Source organism: Podarcis pityusensis (assembly GCF_964106645.2).
Source record: "Podarcis pityusensis genome assembly, chromosome: 3".
NCBI lineage: Eukaryota > Metazoa > Chordata > Lepidosauria > Squamata > Lacertidae > Podarcis > Podarcis pityusensis.
The window spans coordinates 28,729,943-28,750,907 of NC_138026.1; the positions used below are offsets into that span (position 1 = coordinate 28,729,943).

General features: G+C 46.8%; 2 protein-coding genes across 2 annotated transcripts; one reads left to right on the top strand and one right to left on the bottom strand.

The window, feature by feature from the left end:
• Positions 1–748: 748 nt before the first annotated feature.
• Positions 749–12,691, top strand: KLF11 (KLF transcription factor 11). The gene is made up of 4 exons (XM_080999156.1): positions 749–1,015; positions 4,153–4,413; positions 5,914–6,907; positions 8,771–12,691. Exons 1-4 carry the CDS (start codon positions 776–778, stop codon positions 9,064–9,066), a joined length of 1,791 nt encoding a protein of 596 aa, XP_080855282.1. The 5' UTR covers positions 749–775; the 3' UTR covers positions 9,067–12,691.
• Positions 12,692–13,894: 1,203 nt separating this feature from the next.
• CYS1 (cystin 1) lies at positions 13,895–19,253 on the bottom strand. Its single transcript, XM_080999409.1, has 3 exons — positions 18,663–19,253; positions 16,448–16,500; positions 13,895–14,493 (listed from the first exon to the last, which is right to left on the bottom strand). Exons 1-3 carry the CDS (start codon positions 19,002–19,004, stop codon positions 14,397–14,399), a joined length of 492 nt encoding a protein of 163 aa, XP_080855535.1. The 5' UTR covers positions 19,005–19,253; the 3' UTR covers positions 13,895–14,396.
• Positions 19,254–20,965: the final 1,712 nt, after the last annotated feature.

Consider the following 20,965-nt stretch of genomic DNA (forward strand, 5'->3'; position numbering starts at 1 on the left):
ATATATATATTTGTCGAATATGTATGTGTTTTTTTGTGGGGGTTATTTTCTTTTTTAAAAAAAAAAGATTAACCAATAAAAACGGAAAAGACGGGGACTATTCGAAAAGAAGGTGTAACGAGGCTTTTCCTCAGGGCAGGATGGTTCCGCAGAGGAGCCACGCCCTTTAACGGCCACTCTCCGTGGCCGAAACGCAACATCTGGCAATAATAGCGTGCGTGGCGAGAAAGGACACCGCGTCACGCTCGGCTGCACGATCTCGAGCCGCGGGCGGGGCTGCCAGAAGCGCGCGGCGCTGTTGCTGGGGTGGGGGCGGCGACGTCGTCGACGCTCTCAGCCCGGTCTCTTTGCCGCGCTCGCGCCCTGCCTCGCAACACGCCCCCTCGCTCTCGTCCCCGCCCCCGCCCCTTCCCGCTCTCACGTCCGGGCATTCCCTGGCTGGCTTGCCGCCTCCCCGCTTACTGACAGCCAGCCGGCCCCGCCCTTCCTCTGGCCCAGCCAGGCTCCTCCCTCCCTCCCTCCTTCTCCTCGCGCCGACCTTTCCCCTAGTTTCCAGAAGGTGGTTCGGCTACTCGGCTCGCCGCCGCGGAACGTGCCCACGAGGGGCCTTTCCTGCTATCAGCATAGCTGCACGAGGCAATCACGCCGCCCGGCGGAGCCCATTGGCCAGCCCGGAGGAAGCTCGTGCTGCGATTGGCGAGCAGCCTCTCCCTCCTCCCTCTTCCCCTTTCGTTCTCTCCTCCTACCTTCGCCCGCCTCCCAGCTGCTTTGCTGTATGGAGTGTTTTGGTGTGTTTCCCTCTGTGTTTTGGCTGCTCGCCTCCCTCGGAGGAGGGAGGGCGGGAGGAGGTAGGTGGGAGGCAGGCAAGCAAGCAAGCAAGCAGGCGGAGGAGGAGGAGGAGGAGGAGGCGGTTCTGGCTGCAGCTCTTGCTGGCTTTGTCACATCGCTGCTGCCTGCGGGAGCTTCCACCATGCATACCTCGCCCTGCGTCGAGGCGATGGGAGATGCCCCCGCGGTGAGTACCACTTGCTGCACGGGGCGACGCGCGGGTGGGGGCGCGGATGCAGGGCAAAAAGACCCAGCCTGCCTCGATTTTACTCCCCGCTTCTAATCCTCCTCGCTTTCCAAAAGGTGCAAACGACTTGAGGTGCATGCGGGGTGTGAGGGGGAGGCACATAAATAAGAAATAGCCTTTCTTATTTATTGCTTTATTTCATCTCGTCACCGCAATCCATGGGTTGCCAAGACGCCAAGGTGATGGAAGCGAGAGATGCGCGTGGCGCTGGGGGGGGGGGGACAGCCTTCCTCTCTTATTTTTATTTTATTTCTATGGACTAAACTTATATGCCGCTTTTCGCCCGTAGATCCCCGGGCGGTTCACTGCAAATCCGGGAGGGGTCGTGCCAACAAAGCCCATTAACGCTAGCCTTTCCTCCGGGCCAGGTCCTTGCTAACTTACCTGGACTTGGTGAAGGCTTATGATGGTGCATAATAGGTTAATGCTGCTCCTTTCCTCCCCCCCCTCGCTTCTGGTGACTGGGAGCTATGCAAGCATAAGCGTGTGGGATGCCCTGGACGTTTGTCCTTCTTGCGCCACCCCCGATCCTGCCCCAGGTTTATTGGGAAGGAAGTTCTGCTTAGTTTCCATGGAGCAGGCAGACTTGCCAGTCAGTCCAGCCTGCACGAAACTGCTGCTTTGCTGGATCTAGGGTGGTGGTGGTGATGTCTTACACTGACGCACATCGAATAATGTGCATCAGCATGAGTAATCCCAGTGATCCCGCAGTTGCCCGGTTGTTGCATGAGTATTACAGAGATTACAGTAAATGCAGGGAGGAGTGGTCTCGCGGCTATGGGGAGGTGAGAGCCTCAACCTTTGAGGAGGGTTTCTTTCTTTGTTAACTTGTGTCATTGCAAAAAGAGAGAGAGAGAGAGAGAGAGAGTCCTAGCCCCCCACCCCACCCCCGCAGGCAGCCTTTACTTTTGGACCTTGTGGGCAGAGCTACCCCGCCTCACAGGGCTTCCCAGCAGTGGCTCAGCCAGAGACCACCACCCACTTGCTCACATGGCTATTTTGATGCATGACGTCGCCCCACTCCTCCCCCCCCCCACCCCTGAGCTATATTTGGAGTGGGTGGTTGCTCTGGATCCCATGAGGGGGAAAAGAAAGCCTTCCGCCCCATTCCCTCCCTTTTGGAAGGTGGCGCTTCGCTGCCTTCCACCCAATCCACATGGACATCGTCATTTTGCTGATCTGCATGCCGTTTCCTCTCCCCCCCCCCCCCAGTTTTTTAAAAATACTGTTATTAAAGCAAAGACAGTGCGAGGAAGGGGGGGAGGTCGGTTGGGCAATTGGACCTGCCGTTTGGTAGTGTTCCTTGGTACAGTGAATTGGTGGGGTATTTCCTGCCGTCTTTGTGATGGCTCTGGCTCTGCTTTTGCAGCCCGCTTCTGTTGTGCTGTGTGCCAGCTCATCCAGCTTGCCTCTGCAGTGTCTGGGTGAAAGGAGGTGATTTAAGGACAAGCCGCCAGGCTAAGTTATGGAGCCGCGCGTGCCTGCTTGGAAAGCAGACCAAGGCGCGTTGAACTTATTTCCTCCTTCCTTCCGAAGCTTATCAAGCGACTGTGGATTAATAATTGTCACGAACTGCAAGCGAACCTAAAATTCTTCTTCTTAAACGTTTCTCATCTTGGATTGTCTAGCCTTTGAATAGGCTGTCCCCCTCCCCCAAGTTCTTTTAAATCTTATTAATTTGACACAGATATCATTTTAGCACCCAAGGAAAATCATGTTCATCAGTTGCAAGCAAATGGAGAATTCCTGCTGGTTTTTAAGCATTTCTCCTCATATTCTGAAATCTTTTACCTCATTAAATGTATCAGTTTCAAGATTGCCCGTCTTACTCCTCTTTATCTCCAGATTCTTTGAGTTCATTTGAGTTTCTTGTGAACTTGTGATACCAATCTGTTAGGTTAGCTTCACATTTCATATTAGCTTTACCATGTGAATAGGTGCTTTCTGTTGGGTTCATTCATTATTATTATTATTAGTAGTAGTAGTAGTAGTAGTAAATATATGCACATGGCAGCTCTGCGGCATCTAAAGGAGCATAATAATTGTCTGCAGCCACTACATGGCTTACTGTCCAGCAGGCTGATTCCACTTTCCTTTTTATTTTGGGCTTCTAATTGCCAGTTTTGAGTGTGAACTGAATAGGGAGTAGAATCCTGTGCACATGTGGGGTTCTAGATTGGTGAAAGGTATCTGCATTGCACTTATTTGCTATAGGGAGATGCTCATGACCAACAAAATATGATGGCTTTGACCGATACATGAGTCAACCATGCTGGGAATTTATTTCAGCGGCCTGTTGTGTTGCCTGTATTTATTACTCTTTCTAAGAAACCATCACTGAACAAAACTGGAGATCCCCCGCCATGTCTCATCTTCCCTGCAGTTTTGGAATATTAACATTAAATACTGTGTCATTCTGGGAAGTCACTTTAGAAAGTTGAAGCAATGCTGCAGATGTTACATCTTCTTGGACCTTTCCCAACACAGGAGTGTGCACACCCACCCACCCCTCTCTCTGTTGTTGCCATGGTGGTGCAGTCTGTGCTAACTGAAGAAAGGAATAACTTTCCTGTGGAAGAGCAAAGTTGGCAGCCAGATTTTGCTTTTTTAATCTCTGGAGGCCTGATCCAATTTGAGTTGCACATAAAAAAGGTATTATTGTGCAACTTGATTGTTCCAGAAGGTGAACAGGATATGTATTTGAATACGCATCACATTCAAAGCAGTGCAGTGCAGGAAAGCAACTGAATGCACCTGTGAATTACCCAGCAATTGATATGCACACATGCTCATTGGTCAGGCCAGCCTAGTACTGCTTTCACTGACTGGCAGCACTCCCTTGGCTGCCAGTCATTGCTACCTGTTATTATTTTAGCAGGTGATAGATAGAACGTGGAGCTCTGGATGCAGGGAATGTACTGTACTAAGTATTAAGCTATAGCCTTTCTTCTGCTCATGTGTGCCGACTTAGAAACTGGATTGGGACTCTGGCATGTATGATGCCTTTTTTAAAGCAGACAATAGTGCATATGCTTGTTTTCCGTGTGACTTACAAACAATGGCTCACTTATCTCTAGGTTGACATTGTGGACATCTATGAATCCATACGTGAACGGCAGCGTCACGACAGTGAAAGGTCTACTTGTAGCACCTTGGAACAGAACGACATAGAAGCAGTAGAGGCACTTGTTTGTATGAGCTCCTGGGGTCAAAGATCACAGAAAGGCGACCTGTTGAAGATAAGGCCTCTTACACCTGTCTCAGATTCAGGTGATTTCTCAATGCACACTGAACCCACGTCTGAGTTGCCTAAGGATTATAACTTTTTATCCACACTGGTAAGGAAAAAACAAACAAACCCTGAAACAAAATGAATTTGCATGGAATTGATATGAATATTTTAAAGAGGAAAGACATGAATATGTCCCCCATTTAATCTGTTAGCAGTAATTTCTTGGTTTGGCTTGAGGGCATTTATTATGCAATAAGCTCTAAGAGAACAGCATACATTTCCACTCACAAGTACAGTTGCTTCAGTTTAGTTAACGATGTGTTTGAGGTTATTTTGGAATAATGCAGTCTTCCCTATCCTGGGATCGTCCAGATGATGATGATGATTTTATATATATATATATATACACACACACACAACACACCGCCTATATGGCTGGGTATCCCCAGCCACTCTGGGCAGCTCCCAACAGAATATGATTGCAAACCTTTTTCAGACCATGACCCTCTTCCAACCTTGTTTCCTTACTGTGCCCCTCCCATGCGTGTAGCCGGGGGGGGCAGTTGCCCCCCCCAAATAAGTAACAGTCAATACAAATTTGAGGTTCTGCTCCGCCAACAAAAGCCTGCCCCCCTAACAAAAATCCTGGCTATGCCCCTGCCTCCCCCCATCCTACCGGTAGAAAGATAGCCATTTAAACGTTTTGTTTTCAAATAGAACATGTTTTATAATTTTCATAATTTATCCAAAATGCAATTACACAAAATGATAGGAACATAGTGAAATATTGTTGAAGCCGAAAAACAGAACAATGGAGCTGGAAGGGACCCCAAGGGTCATATTTCTAGTGCAACCCCCTGCAACGTAGGAAACTCAGCTAAAGCATCCATGACCGATGGCTATCCAGCCTCTGCTTAGAGACCTCCAGGGAAGGAGAGTCCAGAACCTCCCGAGGGAGATCCATCTTCCATGTATTAAAAAGTAAACAACACTTATTTGACACAGGGAGGAAACCTACAGATGCAGTCCAAAAGGCGCACAGGGAGTTTTGTATATATGGGAGAATTCTAAAAAGCAAGTGGTCCTCACTGACCTGGTGCAAAAAGATCTTGTCATCCAGAGAAGCCCTGGCGGCCTAGATAAAACACTATAGCCCCCCCCCAACCTGGGAGTAAGGCCCACTGAACTCATTGCAGCTTTCTTCTGAGTAGACACTTGGTTATTTACTACATGCAAGTCAGCAGCACTAGATGACCCCACTCATCAAAGTGCTGGAGTGGATTTCACCCCATGCCTTGCAGAGCCAGGCCGACAGCAGTAAAGACTGTAAGATAAGCCCCTCCTAGCTAAATTAATCCTTAATGATCTCTCTGGGAAAAAACCAAACCAGGGTCTTTGAATATCATTATGGTTGTCTAAAAATTTTGTGGGGGGGAACTTTCGTGTGGGGAAAGTAATAATAATAATAATAATAATAATAATAATAATAATGTGTCTGACTTACACTTAAATGTTATAAATATGAAAGCTAGGAATGATCATACCTAAAGTAGTATTTTGGTATATGTATACTACCTCTGCTTCTTTCCTCCCCCTTTAAATATAGTGTATGACACCACCCTATAGTCCAGATTTTGTTGAGCCTTCCACAACAGCACCGCTTTCGTCCCAAGCCACTTACTCAAAACCGAGGACAATCAAGACGAACATGTCTGCCTGCCTGATCACTCCTCCGGGTTGTGCTCTTCCTGCACCCAAGCCAGCTGCCCTGAATTTGGGGAGGGAGTCCAGCCAGACGCCAACGAGAGCGGAGCAAGTTGCTCCTCAGCGTTGCAGAGCAAGGGCAACCAGCGTGATCCGTCACACCGGGGACAGTCCCGGTTACTCCCACCTTCCTCCTGTGCAAACAAAAGTGGAAGCTGCGTCGGGCGCCAGTGCTTCTGCAGACGGGCACGAGGCGCAAGACAAGAGACATCCCGCAGCCTTGCAAGACTGCGACATTGCGGACAGCATAGCTTGCGGCACTTCGCCAGGACGCGAACCGTATTTGCACGGCTCAGGTTGTTCCAGAGCCACCAGCAAAGGACGTGAGCCTGTGAGGCTTGCTTCACATCAGACCCCTTTCCCAAACGCTTGCGAAAGTGACCCGCAGCAGAAGTCCCCCTCGCTGCTAGCCTCCCCGCTCTCCAACCCCCAAGTGATCTGCCAAATGATCCCCTTAGACGGACAAAGAGGTATGGTCCCAGGCTTCCTAAAGCCCTCTGCTCAGATGGCAGCGACGGTCAAACCCATCCTACCCCACACAGCCCCAGTTTCTCAGCCTGTGCTGATGGGGCCTTCCATGCCTCAGGGGACTGTTATGTTGGTTCTTCCACAGGCTGCTGTTGCCCAGGCGCCTCCTTGCCAACAAACTGTGATGTCTGTTGGGAATACCAAGTTGTTGCCCCTGGCCCCTGCTCCGGTTTTCATTGCCTCCGGCCAAAGCAGCGCACCTCTAATTGACTTTTCCCGGAGGAGAAATTACGTTTGCAACTTCCCGGGCTGCAGGAAGACGTACTTCAAAAGCTCTCACCTCAAAGCCCACCTGCGTACTCATACTGGTATGTATAGAAGAGATGTGGATGTGATCTGCCTCTTCTAATCCCTCTGTTGCAGATACTCAGGTGGGGATGTTGTTGCTTACGTAGCCAATAGGACACCACACAAACCCAAGAAGGGAAGAGCTGTAGCTCAGTGGCCTTGTATTCAGAAAGTCCCTGGTTTAATCCTTGTTTCTTCAGGTAGGGCTGGGGGAGACCCATGCCTGAAAGCTTTGAGCAGAACAGCCATACGGCCTAGACGAAACTGAGCCAGATCGACCCATGGTCTGAATTGGTATAATTCAGCTGTGAGCAGTGTTGGATGTATAAGCTAGGCACCAAATGGCTCCTTAAACCAGGGTTACAGTCGCCAAAACAGAATGTCTAGTTGCCATTTGGGGGCAAGGCAGCTCTAAAGTCGTATTTTTCAATACAACTTTTGTTTCCTGAAATTCGTTCTGATTGTGCAGATAAAATATAAGATAGAATTCTACAGGATCCTTCGCTACTGTGTGAAAACAGGCAAGATCCAAGGATCTCCAGATGGTGGATACATCAGGCACCATCCTGGCGCCTTGGCATCGTCACAAGTGGTCACAAGTGGCTGATAGCCAAGTGCAAAATGCACCAGGCTCCTGGTGGATTTCGAAGTTTGCAGAGTACAAAAAAGAGAGAAAAGAAAGCCTATTGGGGTGGCAGTGAGGGTAGACTAAAAGCCCAGACTAAAAGCCCTAAATGTGCTCAGTGGTCCCAGATGGCTGACTATGGGAAGAGACTGAAAACTGCATGGGAGGAGTAAAATGAGTATGGCCTGAAGAGGACACTGAAGAGAGCTACGCCACACAGTGTTGAAAGTCCCACTCGCATGTCTTTAGTGGTTGTCTAGCAACATGACTGAATATGGACATTTCAGGAGTGTGGAAATACGAGACTCGATAGTAGAACATTTCTTGTTTAGTGGAGAGGGACTGTTTTTAGGAAGACCAAAAGAGGAATGGGGAAACTGCAGCTATTCCAATGTTGCTGGACTACAGCTCCCATGATCTTGCCAGAATATTTACCATGCTGTTTGGGGCTGATGGGAGTTGGAGTCCAGTAACATGGAAGGCCACTGGTTTTCCCCACCCCCATCACTGGTTTAGAGCTTCTAAATTCCTTGCATCTAAATGTCTAGGTGGAGACTGGGGAACTCCACCCCCTCCAAAAAAACCCCCACCCTCTGAATGTTCAGTAGAAGATCTGGAAAGAGCCACTACATGTGTACAGCATGTAGAGTCTTCCTTGTGGTCTGGAGCCCTCTTGGTTCAGGATACAGAAAGTTTGAAGAGAGCCCTAATTGCATTGAGTAGGTCTGAGCAGGTCTACAGGCTTAACTTCTAAGTAAGAACGATAACACTGTGCAGTAAATAGACTTAAGACCTGGTGTAACTTTAGGGAAATGAATTTAAAGAGAAGGGTTATTTCATAACACGGGCCATCATGCGTGTCGTATTATTTTATCTTGGGGGTGAAAAATACTGACCTCTAGCATTTTAATTGTAAAGACTGTAATCCCTTGACGAAAGGGTATGTCCTGGGATGTGTTGGGAACAAAGGAGGTCTTTTTTTTATAAAACTTCTTGCTCTATTTATTCTTTAGAGGAGAAGCCCCCTGACTTCTGTAGTACTTCTTAGTAAGTGCAGATTCAAGAGCCGTTCCTGCAGTTGAATGAATTGCCTCTTGTCTTGTCCTTTCTTCACATACTCTGCTATAGAAAAAAAAGCCAGTCCTAAACTAGAGATGGTTTGTGTGGCAATGTATGACCTCTTTGGTAAAACCATCTGTCTTGTTCTTGGGTTCCCTTTGATTCCCCCACCTACCTGCCCATGCTTCCTCCTTTCCAGGAGAGAAACCTTTCACCTGTAGCTGGGAAGGTTGTGACAAGAAGTTCGCCCGCTCCGATGAACTCTCTCGCCACCGCAGAACTCACACAGGGGAGAAGAAGTTTGCCTGTCCGGTCTGTGACCGCCGCTTCATGCGCAGCGATCACCTGACGAAACACGCTCGCCGCCACATGACGACAAAGAAAGTGCCCAGCTGGCAGACAGAAGTTGGCAAACTGAACAGAATTGCAACCATGGAGAAGCCTAAGAGTGAGACTCCTTTGAGCATGCTTCTGCCTATGCTGTCTTCTGGCTAGCAGGCCTGCTTTGGAAGATGAACATTTCAAGAGGAACTTGGGTGGTTTCCAAAAAACCAGCTTTGACTGTTTTTTTGTTTTGTTTTGTTTTTTTAAAGTATCCAAGAGTGGTTGCATTTATATTGTGGAGGAGGAGGAAAATCCTGTAAAGTCTTCTGCCCTCTCTTTTCCCTCCCCATCCCTTCGTATTAAGCCCTATTTAAATGTTAACGTTTTATTTCTGTTATCCTTTTGTTTTCTCCAATGCTTTTAGGGCATTCACCAGCACTTGGGGGGAGGAGGGAGAATATTTTTGGTGGAAATGTTGGCAATGGGCTTTGCAAACATATCTTTTCTGTTGAGTTAACAGTGGTTGATGAAAAGTGAAACAGGGTGGTTCCCCCCCCCCCCCGGCATTTTAAACTAGTTTTTTCCCCCTATCTTACGAGTTCAGCTGTGGTCTGATCTTGCAAAATCACCCTGTGAGAAGAGTGAAAAGCAACATCAGAGGTACCACTTGGAAATTTATTTTTTTTTTTTCCTGAACGGAATCCAAACTAATTTGTAATTTCAGAGTGTCTGAACTCCAGTCTAGCAACTGAATCCACTTTAGGATTACCTGCTGTGCCACATTTTAAAGCAGTGTCGTTCTTTCCCAAATGTCTGAATATTGAGGCCTAGATATTGTTGATGCCTATAACTAGCTCAGGACCAATTTAGGTGCAGCACTGACCATGTGCGTCCCTGCTGGGAAGTCCTAACCTGTGCAGTAATTCCACATGGTCAACTGCACGCTCAAAAGGTTTCAACCCTAGACACCATTCCATAATGCACACCCTCTGTTAGTCAGTTGTTGGTGTGTAAACACGTATGGATTAGTGGATGTGGTACATTGGCTACTTGAAGCTCCTGTATGTGTACGATTGTACAGTGGCAGGGCTTCATATATTCACCACTGCATTCAGATTTGCTTGTGTGAACAAAATCCTACTTGTTGCTTCCCTGCTTGCAGTCTGCTGGTCTGACTTGAGTTGGGTAAGTTTGGTGGACCTTGTTCATGTGTATTTTGTGGCAAAGGAGTGACTTGCTAAAGTGCCCCCTACATTTATTAATTGCAACATGAGAAGTGCCCTTTTGAGTGCTGGTAACGTTTGGAAGGCTTGGGGGCAGCTTGTCTGTCCATTGGGACGGTCCTGCCAAACCGCAAGGACTTCTGTATATCCCGTCTTCAGAACGGAAGAACTTTCAGATCACATTCCCTTCAGAGTGAAAGTTAAGCATGTCCATCAATATATCCCTTATGACTTCAGTGGAAAAAATAAGTGCCTAGCTTTGGATTATGCCCTTGATCTGTTAATAGTAATGAGTATAAGGACCCCTTAAGGGAAATGCCCAAACCACATTGAGCTATTGTTTTGATCTAAATAAAGTCGGGGGAGGATTTATGATTTGAAGTAAAGGCTGAAAATGCAGTGCCTGCATAACCATTTTTATAATCATCCAAGCAAACATTTGGAAATCTGATCAATGACACAACCACAACAGACAGCACCTTAAATAATTCTCACGAGTAGTTCATAGGTAAAGAGAATAAACAAGGCAACAGAAGCAATTGGACATTCAGGGTTCAGTACTCAAATCGGCTCCTGTCTTGCCACTTTCAAAATGTGCTGGGTTTATAATGGGAAATTGCTGACTGGCAACGGATTGTTCCAGATCAACAATTCGTTTCTCACAAAAGTGACCCAAATATTCTTAGCTTTGGAGCAAAAGCGCTTTGTGGAGATGTTAACTGCTGTTGTTGTGGTCTCCTTTTCCACAGCACATTGGATGAGTGAGTGAAATGAAAGGACGGCTGATGGAAGAGAACTAAAATTAAGGGTGGACCATTCAGCTGCCATTTCACATGATTTGCTCGATTCTGTATACATAATATTTAATCAAGCTGAGATAATTGTTTTAATGATGACGAGAAAGCATGATCAGATGTGTATGTATATATGTGTGTGTGGAATAAGTAATATCTGACACTTCATTGGTATCTGAAACTAGGTAGACCTCTCGCAGTTGGAATCTCAACCTGATCTCTTTATTATTCAGCCAAGATTGCAATGCATTTGCCAATTTATGTTGGAGCCATTGGAGAATATTTCCACAGATGGTGGGAGTTTACTTGGAAACACATCTGGAGTAAGTGGCTTGAGAAATGCAGTTCTAAAACACCTGCACCAATGTACCCTCACTTTCAGCGCAATGCCTAAGGCAGGGATATGGTATGTGTGGCCCTCCTGCTGTTGCTCCCATCAGCCCCAACCAGCATGACCAATGGCCAGAGATTATAGGAGTTGCAGTCCAACAACATCGGCATGGCTGGCTTGGGCAGTAGTGTTGAGTAGGTTTGCCAGTATCTGCTTTTGTACCTCCGGCAGCAGCCTGATCTGCAGAAATCGAGAAAGTGAAACTCACCCTAGCACTTCATTCGCATGCTATGAAGACCTTCAGCTGCTAAATTTCTGCAAGTCAGGGACAGGATCTCTGCCAAGAAAAAAGAGACTGGTTGGCAACTCTACCAGCATCACATCATATGTTGGGAGCCTGCAGAGCCACTGCAATCAGTTTGCCCATTTTAAGCATTTATCTACCTCCCTGTCCATTATTGACAACTAACGTTCATGAAGTTGACCATAACAGAAGTACCCAATTCTTTTTTAAAAAAAAAAAGTAGTCATGGATATGGGAATTACGCATTGAAAGATTCTCATCAATTTAAACTAATCTGGCCTATATTCCCAATTCAAGTATATTGGAAGCAGGCAGACTTTGAAACTGATGTTAAACCAATGCTGCCGCATTGTGTGAGCTACCAAGCCTATTGCAGTTTCCAGCGGTACATTGTGGCTTGGCAGGTGATTAAGCAGATGGAAAGGATAGGAAGTTTCCAGGAAGTTCTAGGTGAGTGGACTGCATTTGATGGGTCACTAGTTCTGCACGCATGGAATGTTATCCATACTGCACCTTACTGTATTTGTGTGTTTGATTTGCTATAAATAATAAACTTTATTTCACGAGCCAGCAGATCTGTAGCTCCTCTGAAACATGTTAGAAGGTGCAAGATGAGTATGAATAGGTTTTTCCCCCTTCACTTTATGGTCACCTAATTGAACAAAAATGAATATTATACACATTCAGTGTTAAAAAAGGGATCTGGTGAGAAGACAAGCTACATGGCAGAAATGCAGTGTATATAAAACCAAAATGCAACAACTTGATTACTCTGGAACCACTGTCTCTGCCCCTTTCTGACAATATGCAGACGCAATAGTCCATTTTTCTCTGGTTTAATTCCATTGAAGTTCATCAAAAGTTGCCAGAAGTCAAAAGATTTCCCTTGTGCAATTGCGAGGCTTTTCAAAAAGTTTCCTAATTCTCTCCCCCCTCTCCCATGCTGATTATTACCTGACTTAAGATTATGGGAATTTATGTTTGGTGTAGTAAAATATTGTGCCTAATATTTTATAAACCTTGTTTTGTCTTTCTGTTCATTTTATTGTGGGATTCCTGTATTTGTGTGTATATGCAAATATTGTTTGTATTCCTTCAAGGGCTGCATTGTAATCCCTCTTCTAGTAAAGTGAATATTTGCATAGATGGTTTTGCCGTTTCTCCTCCCCTCTGACAGCTCTCCTTTTACCTCAAAACAATAGGGAAAGAGAAGAAAGCAACGTTTTTCTTGGCCGATACGAATGCTTTGCATTTACACCACACTTTGAAACACTCAAAAGTGCTTCGCATGCACAACATCTGCAGAATATTGCAGTCAACCCTGATGCAACCAAACCTTTGCATCAGCAAAGAGTATGGAAAACAAGGATTGGGCATGACCAGCCGATAGCATCTTGTGCACAAATCCTCACGAATGCACAATAGAAAGGGTGTCTGGAAGGGGGCCCTTTGAGAGATGAATGGGACCATTAAGATGATGAAAGGGTATATGTTTCGGCAAGGGAAGCTGGCTGCTATCTGGAACAAGTGGCTTTCATTCTAAAGGAAAAGGTTCCTGGGGAAATCCGCCAACCACTTGACTTGAGTGGGCATGTTTTCAAAGCAGCGTACATGGTTCCATCAGCCTCAGCTGATTTTTGCAGGGAATTTCCTGTTTCAAAAAACAGACTGACAGAAGAATGGCATGTGCATCCCAGAAGGTTTCCATAGTGCGATGGACCTTGGTTTTAGGTACATCTGTATCTATTCCAAGTAATTTCCTGTAAAGCGCTGGCCAATTCTTGAATTGTTTCGCAGTCCTAAGCTGTCTCCATGAATGACGCATAAACACCAAACACTTAATTGTAGAAAAATATCGAAGCTGCATGATGTGTACATATTTGTAAAAAAATATATAAAAGAACAGGAAGTACAGGTACCACCCAAAGTTAAAATTTAGCCTCTGGCATTTGCTGTATGAGCACTGGATTACATTATGAATACACATTTTGTTTAAGCTTTATGCCAACGTTTCATTAGCATTTGTGTTTTAAGCTTTCCTAATCCTGTAAGATTTTCTCCAGCACCTCTGCTGTTGAACCTCAAATAGAATTTTCTTTTAATTTGAACAAGAACAACCTACAAGAAGAACTATGTCCAGCACCAGCAAAAGGCAGAGGCAGGAGAAATCGGAAGCAGAGAGCATCCTATGGTGTCAGTTAAACTGCTCACAGAAAAGGAGAGGAAACAGTGCCTGCTTTAATATTGTTAAGAGCTAGCATTTAGCTTGGACGCATGGCTGATAAATTTCCTTCCGATTCATTCCAGTGACCACGGAGAATCTTATAACTACAAGAGGCTGGTACAATTTGCTGGGAATATATGCTTTAATAATGTACAGGTTAGTGCTTGGGGTCTGACAGGATCAAAGCTGGCACACAGAAAAGGAAAAGTGCAGTCGAAAACAAGCATTCAAGTCCCTTGCTGCAAGTCTCCCAAGACTTTGAGGACGAAGGTGATGGTGCCTCCATAAGTCATAATTTTAAGATATCAGGAAAACCTGACATTCCGTCTGTAGATGCGCCAGCTTTGGAGATGTATTTTCCCAAATGGACACAACAGAGTCCCTATAAGGCCACATCCTGACATAATGGCAGAGAGAACTCTGCAGAAGCTTCTCCAGCCTGTTTGAGGATTCTACCAGCCTTCTTGGATGGTGGCATGCCTTTTTCTCTGCTCTTGCTTTCCCCACCCCTCCCCACCCCATCCCAGAGAAAACACCTTTCTGAGAAACACCGCTGCAGCTTCAACTATCTCGCCCCATAGTGAGCTTGTTCACAAGTCACTGTTGGCACAGCCCACAACCGGCTTCAGCGACAGTATTCCTGCTCAATCGTTGCCATCAGCTCCTCTTCAGAGTAATCGTAGGATATCTTGGCCTGCCTCTCAAGCTTCTTGAGTGGCAGCCTGCAGAAATAATAATAATAAAAAAATACAAACAAACAAACTATAGTCAATATGCAAAACTAAATGAAGGAGAGGCCCAATTTTTCTGCACCCCAATAGCAAACTGCTATTTCTGCACAGAGCTCATTTTTTTTTACTTTGAATATCTTTTGTCTCTTATCTACACACTTTTAAAAATAAATATTTATCCAGAATATTTTCGCCCCACCTTGAAATGCTAAATAAAATTGAGCTCAGAACAAAAGCAGGAACTTTTTGAAAGGGAAATGTGTCTATGCGTGGAAGAGGTGGAAATATATCCTCTGGGATCTGGGCATATTTAATTTAACTGAGGGAGAAGTCATGCAAATTGTAAGGACAGCAGTACTAACAAGGGAAGGGAAAGAATTGTTCTGGAATAATAAATATCAAGCTAAAACAAAATTGTAGTAAAGGAACCTCTTCAATTAAACATCAGTAAGCCTATAAATATAATTAATATAATATAATATAATATAATATAATATAATATAATATAAAATATAATGGGACATGGGTGGTGCTGTGGGTTAAACCAGAGTCTAGGGCTAACGGTTCGAATCCCCGTGATGGGGTGAGCTCCCGTTGCTCGGTCCCTGCTCCTGCCAACCTAGCAGTTCGAAAGCACGAAGTGCAAGTAGATAAATAGGTACCGCTCTGGCAGGAAGGTAAACAGCGTTTCTGTGCGCTGCTCTGGTTCGCCAGAAGCGGCTTAGTCATGCTGGCCACATGACCCGGAAGCTGTTCCCTCAACCAATAAAGCGAGATGAGCGCCGTAACCCCAGAGTCGTCTGCGACTGGACCTAATGGTCAGGGGTCCCTTTACCTTTACCTTTACCTTTAAGCCTATAAATAAAAGACAGGTGCTTTCCTCCTTTAGCAAGAAGTGCAGAACTGTAGTGGGAATGCTTGTCAGGCAATTCTAGACCTTTCCCCGTCCTGTTCTAGAAGCAAATGGAAGGCTGCACCACACAGCAGAGTGATTTTTTTTTTAAGGCAAAGACATTGGATGCTATGAATAATTATTTTCAAATTTCCCAACATGCTTCTTGAGGAAACGGCTGTCCCTACTTAGGGGAACTCATTCAACATCTAAATTAAGGCAACCAAATTCTGATGACGTTTGGTCTCCTCCAGTTTGCCTCAGGGTGAGTGGACTTCTCCACACTTACACAAGGATAAAAATAACAGCATTCCAATTGGGCTTCGTGGCCATCAAAAAGCTGAACGTTTCCTATGTGCCTGTAATACGCAGGGTGTGTGTGTGTGTGTGTGTGTGTGTGTGTGTGTGTGTTGGTTCCCAGACTGTTAAGCAAGAGATGAACTATATTAAGGTTACCAGATTTTTTTCAATGAATCCAGGGACACTTTTCAACTTCAGTAGGAATGAAAGGACTTTATCAGGCGACTGATTTGTAAATCCGGGGACTGTCCCCAGGAAACGGGGACGTCTGGTAACCTTAAACTATATAGGTGGAAACGGTGCCCTTTTCTGCAAAGGAGAATAATGATGCTCTCGCCTCCATCATGGGCTGAAAGCCAATTCCTCACAGCAGGACTCCCTTGCCTCAGAGGTCCTCAGTGGGAGCTGTTGCCTGGCAACCGCCAACAAGGAAAGGCTTGCCTTCATCATGGGATGGAGCGAATTCCAGCTCCTCAGACCCACTCCCTTGCTCCAGAGGACCTCAGTGGGCAGAACCAGGAGAGACGAAGGATGAGCGCATGGAAATGCCACCTGATTTATCCTGCTGCCACCAGAGGGCCATTTCTGTTCCTGGTGCCAGATTCGAATGCCTTTTTTATTATTATTGACAGAATCTATTGTACAAGCTGCTCTGATAACTTCCTGCGGTTCTGAGGTGGGATAGAAGTATTCTGTAAAAACAAAACAATGCCCATGGCTGAAAGGATTGTCATTTGAATTCAGGCGACTTACTGGTTGGCAAAGTTGTTGCTCTCTAGGCCTGGAGTGGATCTTGCTGAAAAGACCTGGGAACAAATCAACAGGACATCATGGGTGACACACAATGAAAAATCAAATTCGCTGAAGTTTGTGCTCCTTTGTGCACAGGGAAGGTGGGAGTGGTAATTTTCCGTGGTTTATCTCTGATCTCGTAACTGTGATTAAGTGAGAGCTGAGGAACTGTGTGGCACCTGTTTTGCATTCAGGAACAATGAATTAAGCGTGCATCCGCAGCATCCAGACCCCTCTCTTATGTCTGTTGACTTAGCAGATATCCTGCTGCAGGATTCTATTTTAGAGCCCTGCCAGGGAAAGATCCCTGTAACATTACCCAAACCTGAAAGAAGTTTCAATTACAACACAATCTCAACAGTGTGTCATTATTTTCCTGTAATACCTGTCCTCCTTTTTTCTGCCACTATGCACTCTTAAACATAGTGAAGAGACCCAACATTACATCTGTGACAGTCCCACCACCACCCCAAAAATTGCCAGTCATAGCACAGAGCCTATTAAGTACACTGATGCTGTTGCATAATTTCTATTCGTTTCAGCAGGTCTTGTGCAGGAGAGATCCCTGTGGCACCGTGCTTTAAAAAAGTTTTCATATGAAACCACAGAATGGCTGTGTTTGTCACACACCAAATCAGGGCACAGCCAGGAATGGTTAAGAAGGTAAGCCACAAGATGGCATTGTTTCACTTAACACTATAGCAAGCAGAGTATTTTTTCATAAAACTAGAATTTAAAGGAGGGCTGAGGCTTTGTGCACATTATCAACACAAAACAGCTAGGTTCTTCTTTCTCAATTTGGATCAAAGCTGGTCAAAATGAACTACTTCGTTAAAAAATGACATAATAAACATGCATGCACTGTTGCCACCCTCCAGATGTCCCATGGAAGGGGCACACGGAGAAGGACCTCAGGTGACAGGCTCTGGGTCAGTTCATGTGGGATGAGACGGTTCTTACTAACTAGCTCATTCTTATGCATTTAGCTCTGTCATATTTTCGAACACAGGACCCATGTGGACCACAAATATGCCAATCCTCTGAGTTCAAGCCATGCAAAACGCCTTTCTGAAAGCAATTCCTAGATCACCTCCAGAGCCAGGCAGCCTGCTTATTGAACATTTAACCCAGAGTTTGCGGGAAAGTTCAACAATTTGGGTGTTTCTTCAGCATCTGTCCTTGTTTGTTTGAGGGGAAGGTATTATGATGGGGAATAGCTTTGTGACAGACCTGTTGGGCTCCCTTGGAAGGCGGTGCACTCGCCTTCCAGGGAGGTTCCAAAGCAGAGATTAGGTGCTTCAGCTGAGATTTCTGCTTTGCAGCAGGGGGCCAACTTGAATAAAATATTGAAGGGGGGGGGGGAAGCCCCTTCCCGCATAATCGATCACACAACGCAGAGCACATACACTATTTGAATGACAATGCCTATCAAATTTGAAGGCGTCCGGCCCTCACAAATATTTTACTGGGGGGGAGGGTCGAAGACCCCCTCGGCAGTCAGGCGTTGGCTCTTGTGCTTGCAGGGGTTTGGACTAGATCACCGTCGGGCTCCCTCACAATTCTATGATTCCATGCGGCGTCGAATCATTTGTTATCCCGCTTTCCAGCACGCCAGGCCGCTTCAGAAAGCGCGCTGCGCAAGCGGCCCAAACCAACCGGAATTGCGCGTCTCGGCTTTGCGCCTGCGGGACAGACTCCCACCCCCCAAAACACAGCTGCCTGGAAGCGCCCTTAAGACAGTGCACATGCCAATAAGGCGCGCGCTTTCTTCCAGGATCTTGCTCCCTCTCCCAGACCTTCCAAAAGTCCCTATTTTCCAAGGACAACCCCAGATTTACAGAAGCCAACCCGGTTCCTGATTTGATCCTGGGATGTCCGGCTTTTCTTTAGGACGTCCCTATTTCCACGGCAGAAATGCTGGAGGATATGGAGCCATACGACCCCCCCCCCCCAGCCAAGGGAAAAAAACCTTGGGAAGCCGCCCAGAGTGGCTTGGGGCAACCGCGTCATCATAAAAGGATCATCATTACTATTGTGGAATAGGACGTCCCTATTTGCATCGGGGAAATGTTGCCCGCCCGTCTACTAGATGCTCAGCTCGCTTTTCCAAAAACGCGTGAAGGTAAACCCTGGACGCGCCGTCTCGCCTCCCCCCCGACCTGCAGCACCGCCTTACCTCCTCGCCGCTGCCCTCTGCCGGGCGGGAGCAGCCATCCCCGGCGGCCTCGAGGAGGAGGGGGCGGCGGCGTCGCCGCCCCGTCGGCTGCCCGAGCCCTTCGTCGTTGCACTCCTCCAGCACCCGGTCCAGAAGCTCCGAGTCCGAGTCGGACTCGCCCGCCGACGGCGAGGTGGTGGCGCGCGCCGGCGTTTGGCTGTAGCACCTGGGCTCCGCGCCCTGCTCCTCCTCTGCTCGGCCCTGCCTGGCGGGGGCGCTGATGCTTCCGCTGCCCCTGCCGGGGCCACGCCAGGGCTTCACCGAGCTGCGCCCTTTCCCCGGCCTGCTGCTGCCCGTGCCCATCGCCGGCGCCCGGCTGTGTGTCTCGCGGCCGCCCCTGCCTAGCGCTGCTGCTCCGGCAGACCCATCGTTCGGGTTCCAGAGCTTAACTGTTGCTGGGGCTTGGCGGGCGGAGGCAGAGAGAGGGCGGGTGGGATCCTGGCTCCTCGCCTCGTCCTTGGAAATATATATATCTTTCCCTTGATCACAAAGTTAAGCGTTTTTGTTTCTAACTTAAGGACGAAAACGGTAGCAAGCAAAGGAGCTGGATTTCCAGCTCCGGTTTAAAGGGAGAAAAGCGAACTTGGAATTATTTTCAGCCCTCCTTTCCCTCCCTCCCTCCCCCCTCTTTTTTTTAATTCCAAGAATTTGGCCTTGAAAGAAACCAAATGGGTGTAACCTCCTTCCTCAGAATGAGGTTGGTTTCAAAAATAGTCTCTGGGCAAATATTCTTAAAAGAGTATTTTTCGACGCATGTGCTTATATGTTTATAGTCTTCATGATATATAGATATACGGAAAGGCAACCCTCACAAATCATATATGCGGTGGATTCTTGGTGACTTGAAAACCGCTTCAAAATAAACAGATTCCTGGGATCTGGAGCAAAATGCTGTGGAAAGTATTCAAAGGGTCCAAACCGCAGCTCAGCCTCTCTCTCTCTCTTGTATTCCCAAGTGCTCAAAAATACATTTCCTTTTAAAAACAACATAGCAACTCAGCTGTTTAACATCTTTAAAATACTGCCAACCTATCTGTTAATCATATCTACTAGGGTGAATTGCAGAATTATTTGGTTAGACGTGCTGTTCCATTTGGACCACTGGAATGACTGCTCCCATCTTGATAAGACTGAAGCTCTAAGCCAAGATGGGGGACCTTCAAGGGGCAGGGGCCATACCCGGCCCTTCAGACCTCTCTCTGTGGCCCTTGGGACAACAAAATCCTCTCCCCTGCCACACCCTCTCTCCCCAGGCCACATTCCTCAGCAACACTTCATTACACCTTCCTGAAGTTTTTTTCTTGGTTGATAACATCCTTGAACTCTGGCCGGCTAAACCGAGTGAGGGTCGCCAATGGGTCTCAAACCCTCAGTGGGTTAGGGGATTCCCCTGCATGCGAAGATGAGCTCTGACGGATTGAGTGGACGAGACCAATAGTGGGTCCAATGGTCAAGAAGGCGGTTTCTGCATGTGCTGTAGAGGGAAGTGAGGGGCAGATGGGGCTCGCCAACCCGGGAAGGTAGCCCATCTAGGAGAAGGAAAACTCCAGTCCTAAACTTCCGCTGCCTTGCAGGATATCTTCCGGAGAAGAAAAGGTAAGGAGTGAGCCCTACACCAGGGGTCAGCAAACTTTTTCAGCAGGGGGCTGGTCCACTGTCCCTCAGGCCTTGTGGGGGGCCGGACTATATTCTGAGGGGGAAAAATGAACAAATTCCTATGCCCCACAAAGATGCATTTTAAATAAAAGCACACATTCTACTCATGTAAAAACACGCTGATTCCTGGACCATCCGCAGGCTGTATTTGGAAGGCGATTGGGCCTTAGTTTGCCTACCCATGTCCTACACAAACCCAGAGAGGAGTCCCTAAGGCAGTTAGATGGTGGCTAGTAAGCCTCCTTCTGGGAATTCAGGCAGCCAAGCTGGTGCCAAACGTATTGCTTTGATTTCCTTGTCATCTGGGCAGCTCCGGGAGCAAGCAAATAGGAAATGCATCACCCCCCCCAAAAAAAAAGAGGTCTAGGGAGAGATTTGCATAAAATTTGCACATGATTTGTATGTACAGCTGCAACTTTAGAAATAATTAGTATAATTTAAACAAAAATGTGTTTTGCTATAGCAGGAATGGCTATGACCATATGAACTGTGTGCCTGCCCAGTCCACTGCTATGACGGGCAACTTCAACCATCACGCTATGCCTCCATTCTCATAATTCTTAATCTTGAAAATGGACCTGGGTAGAGCAGCCCTTCAAACAGAGGAC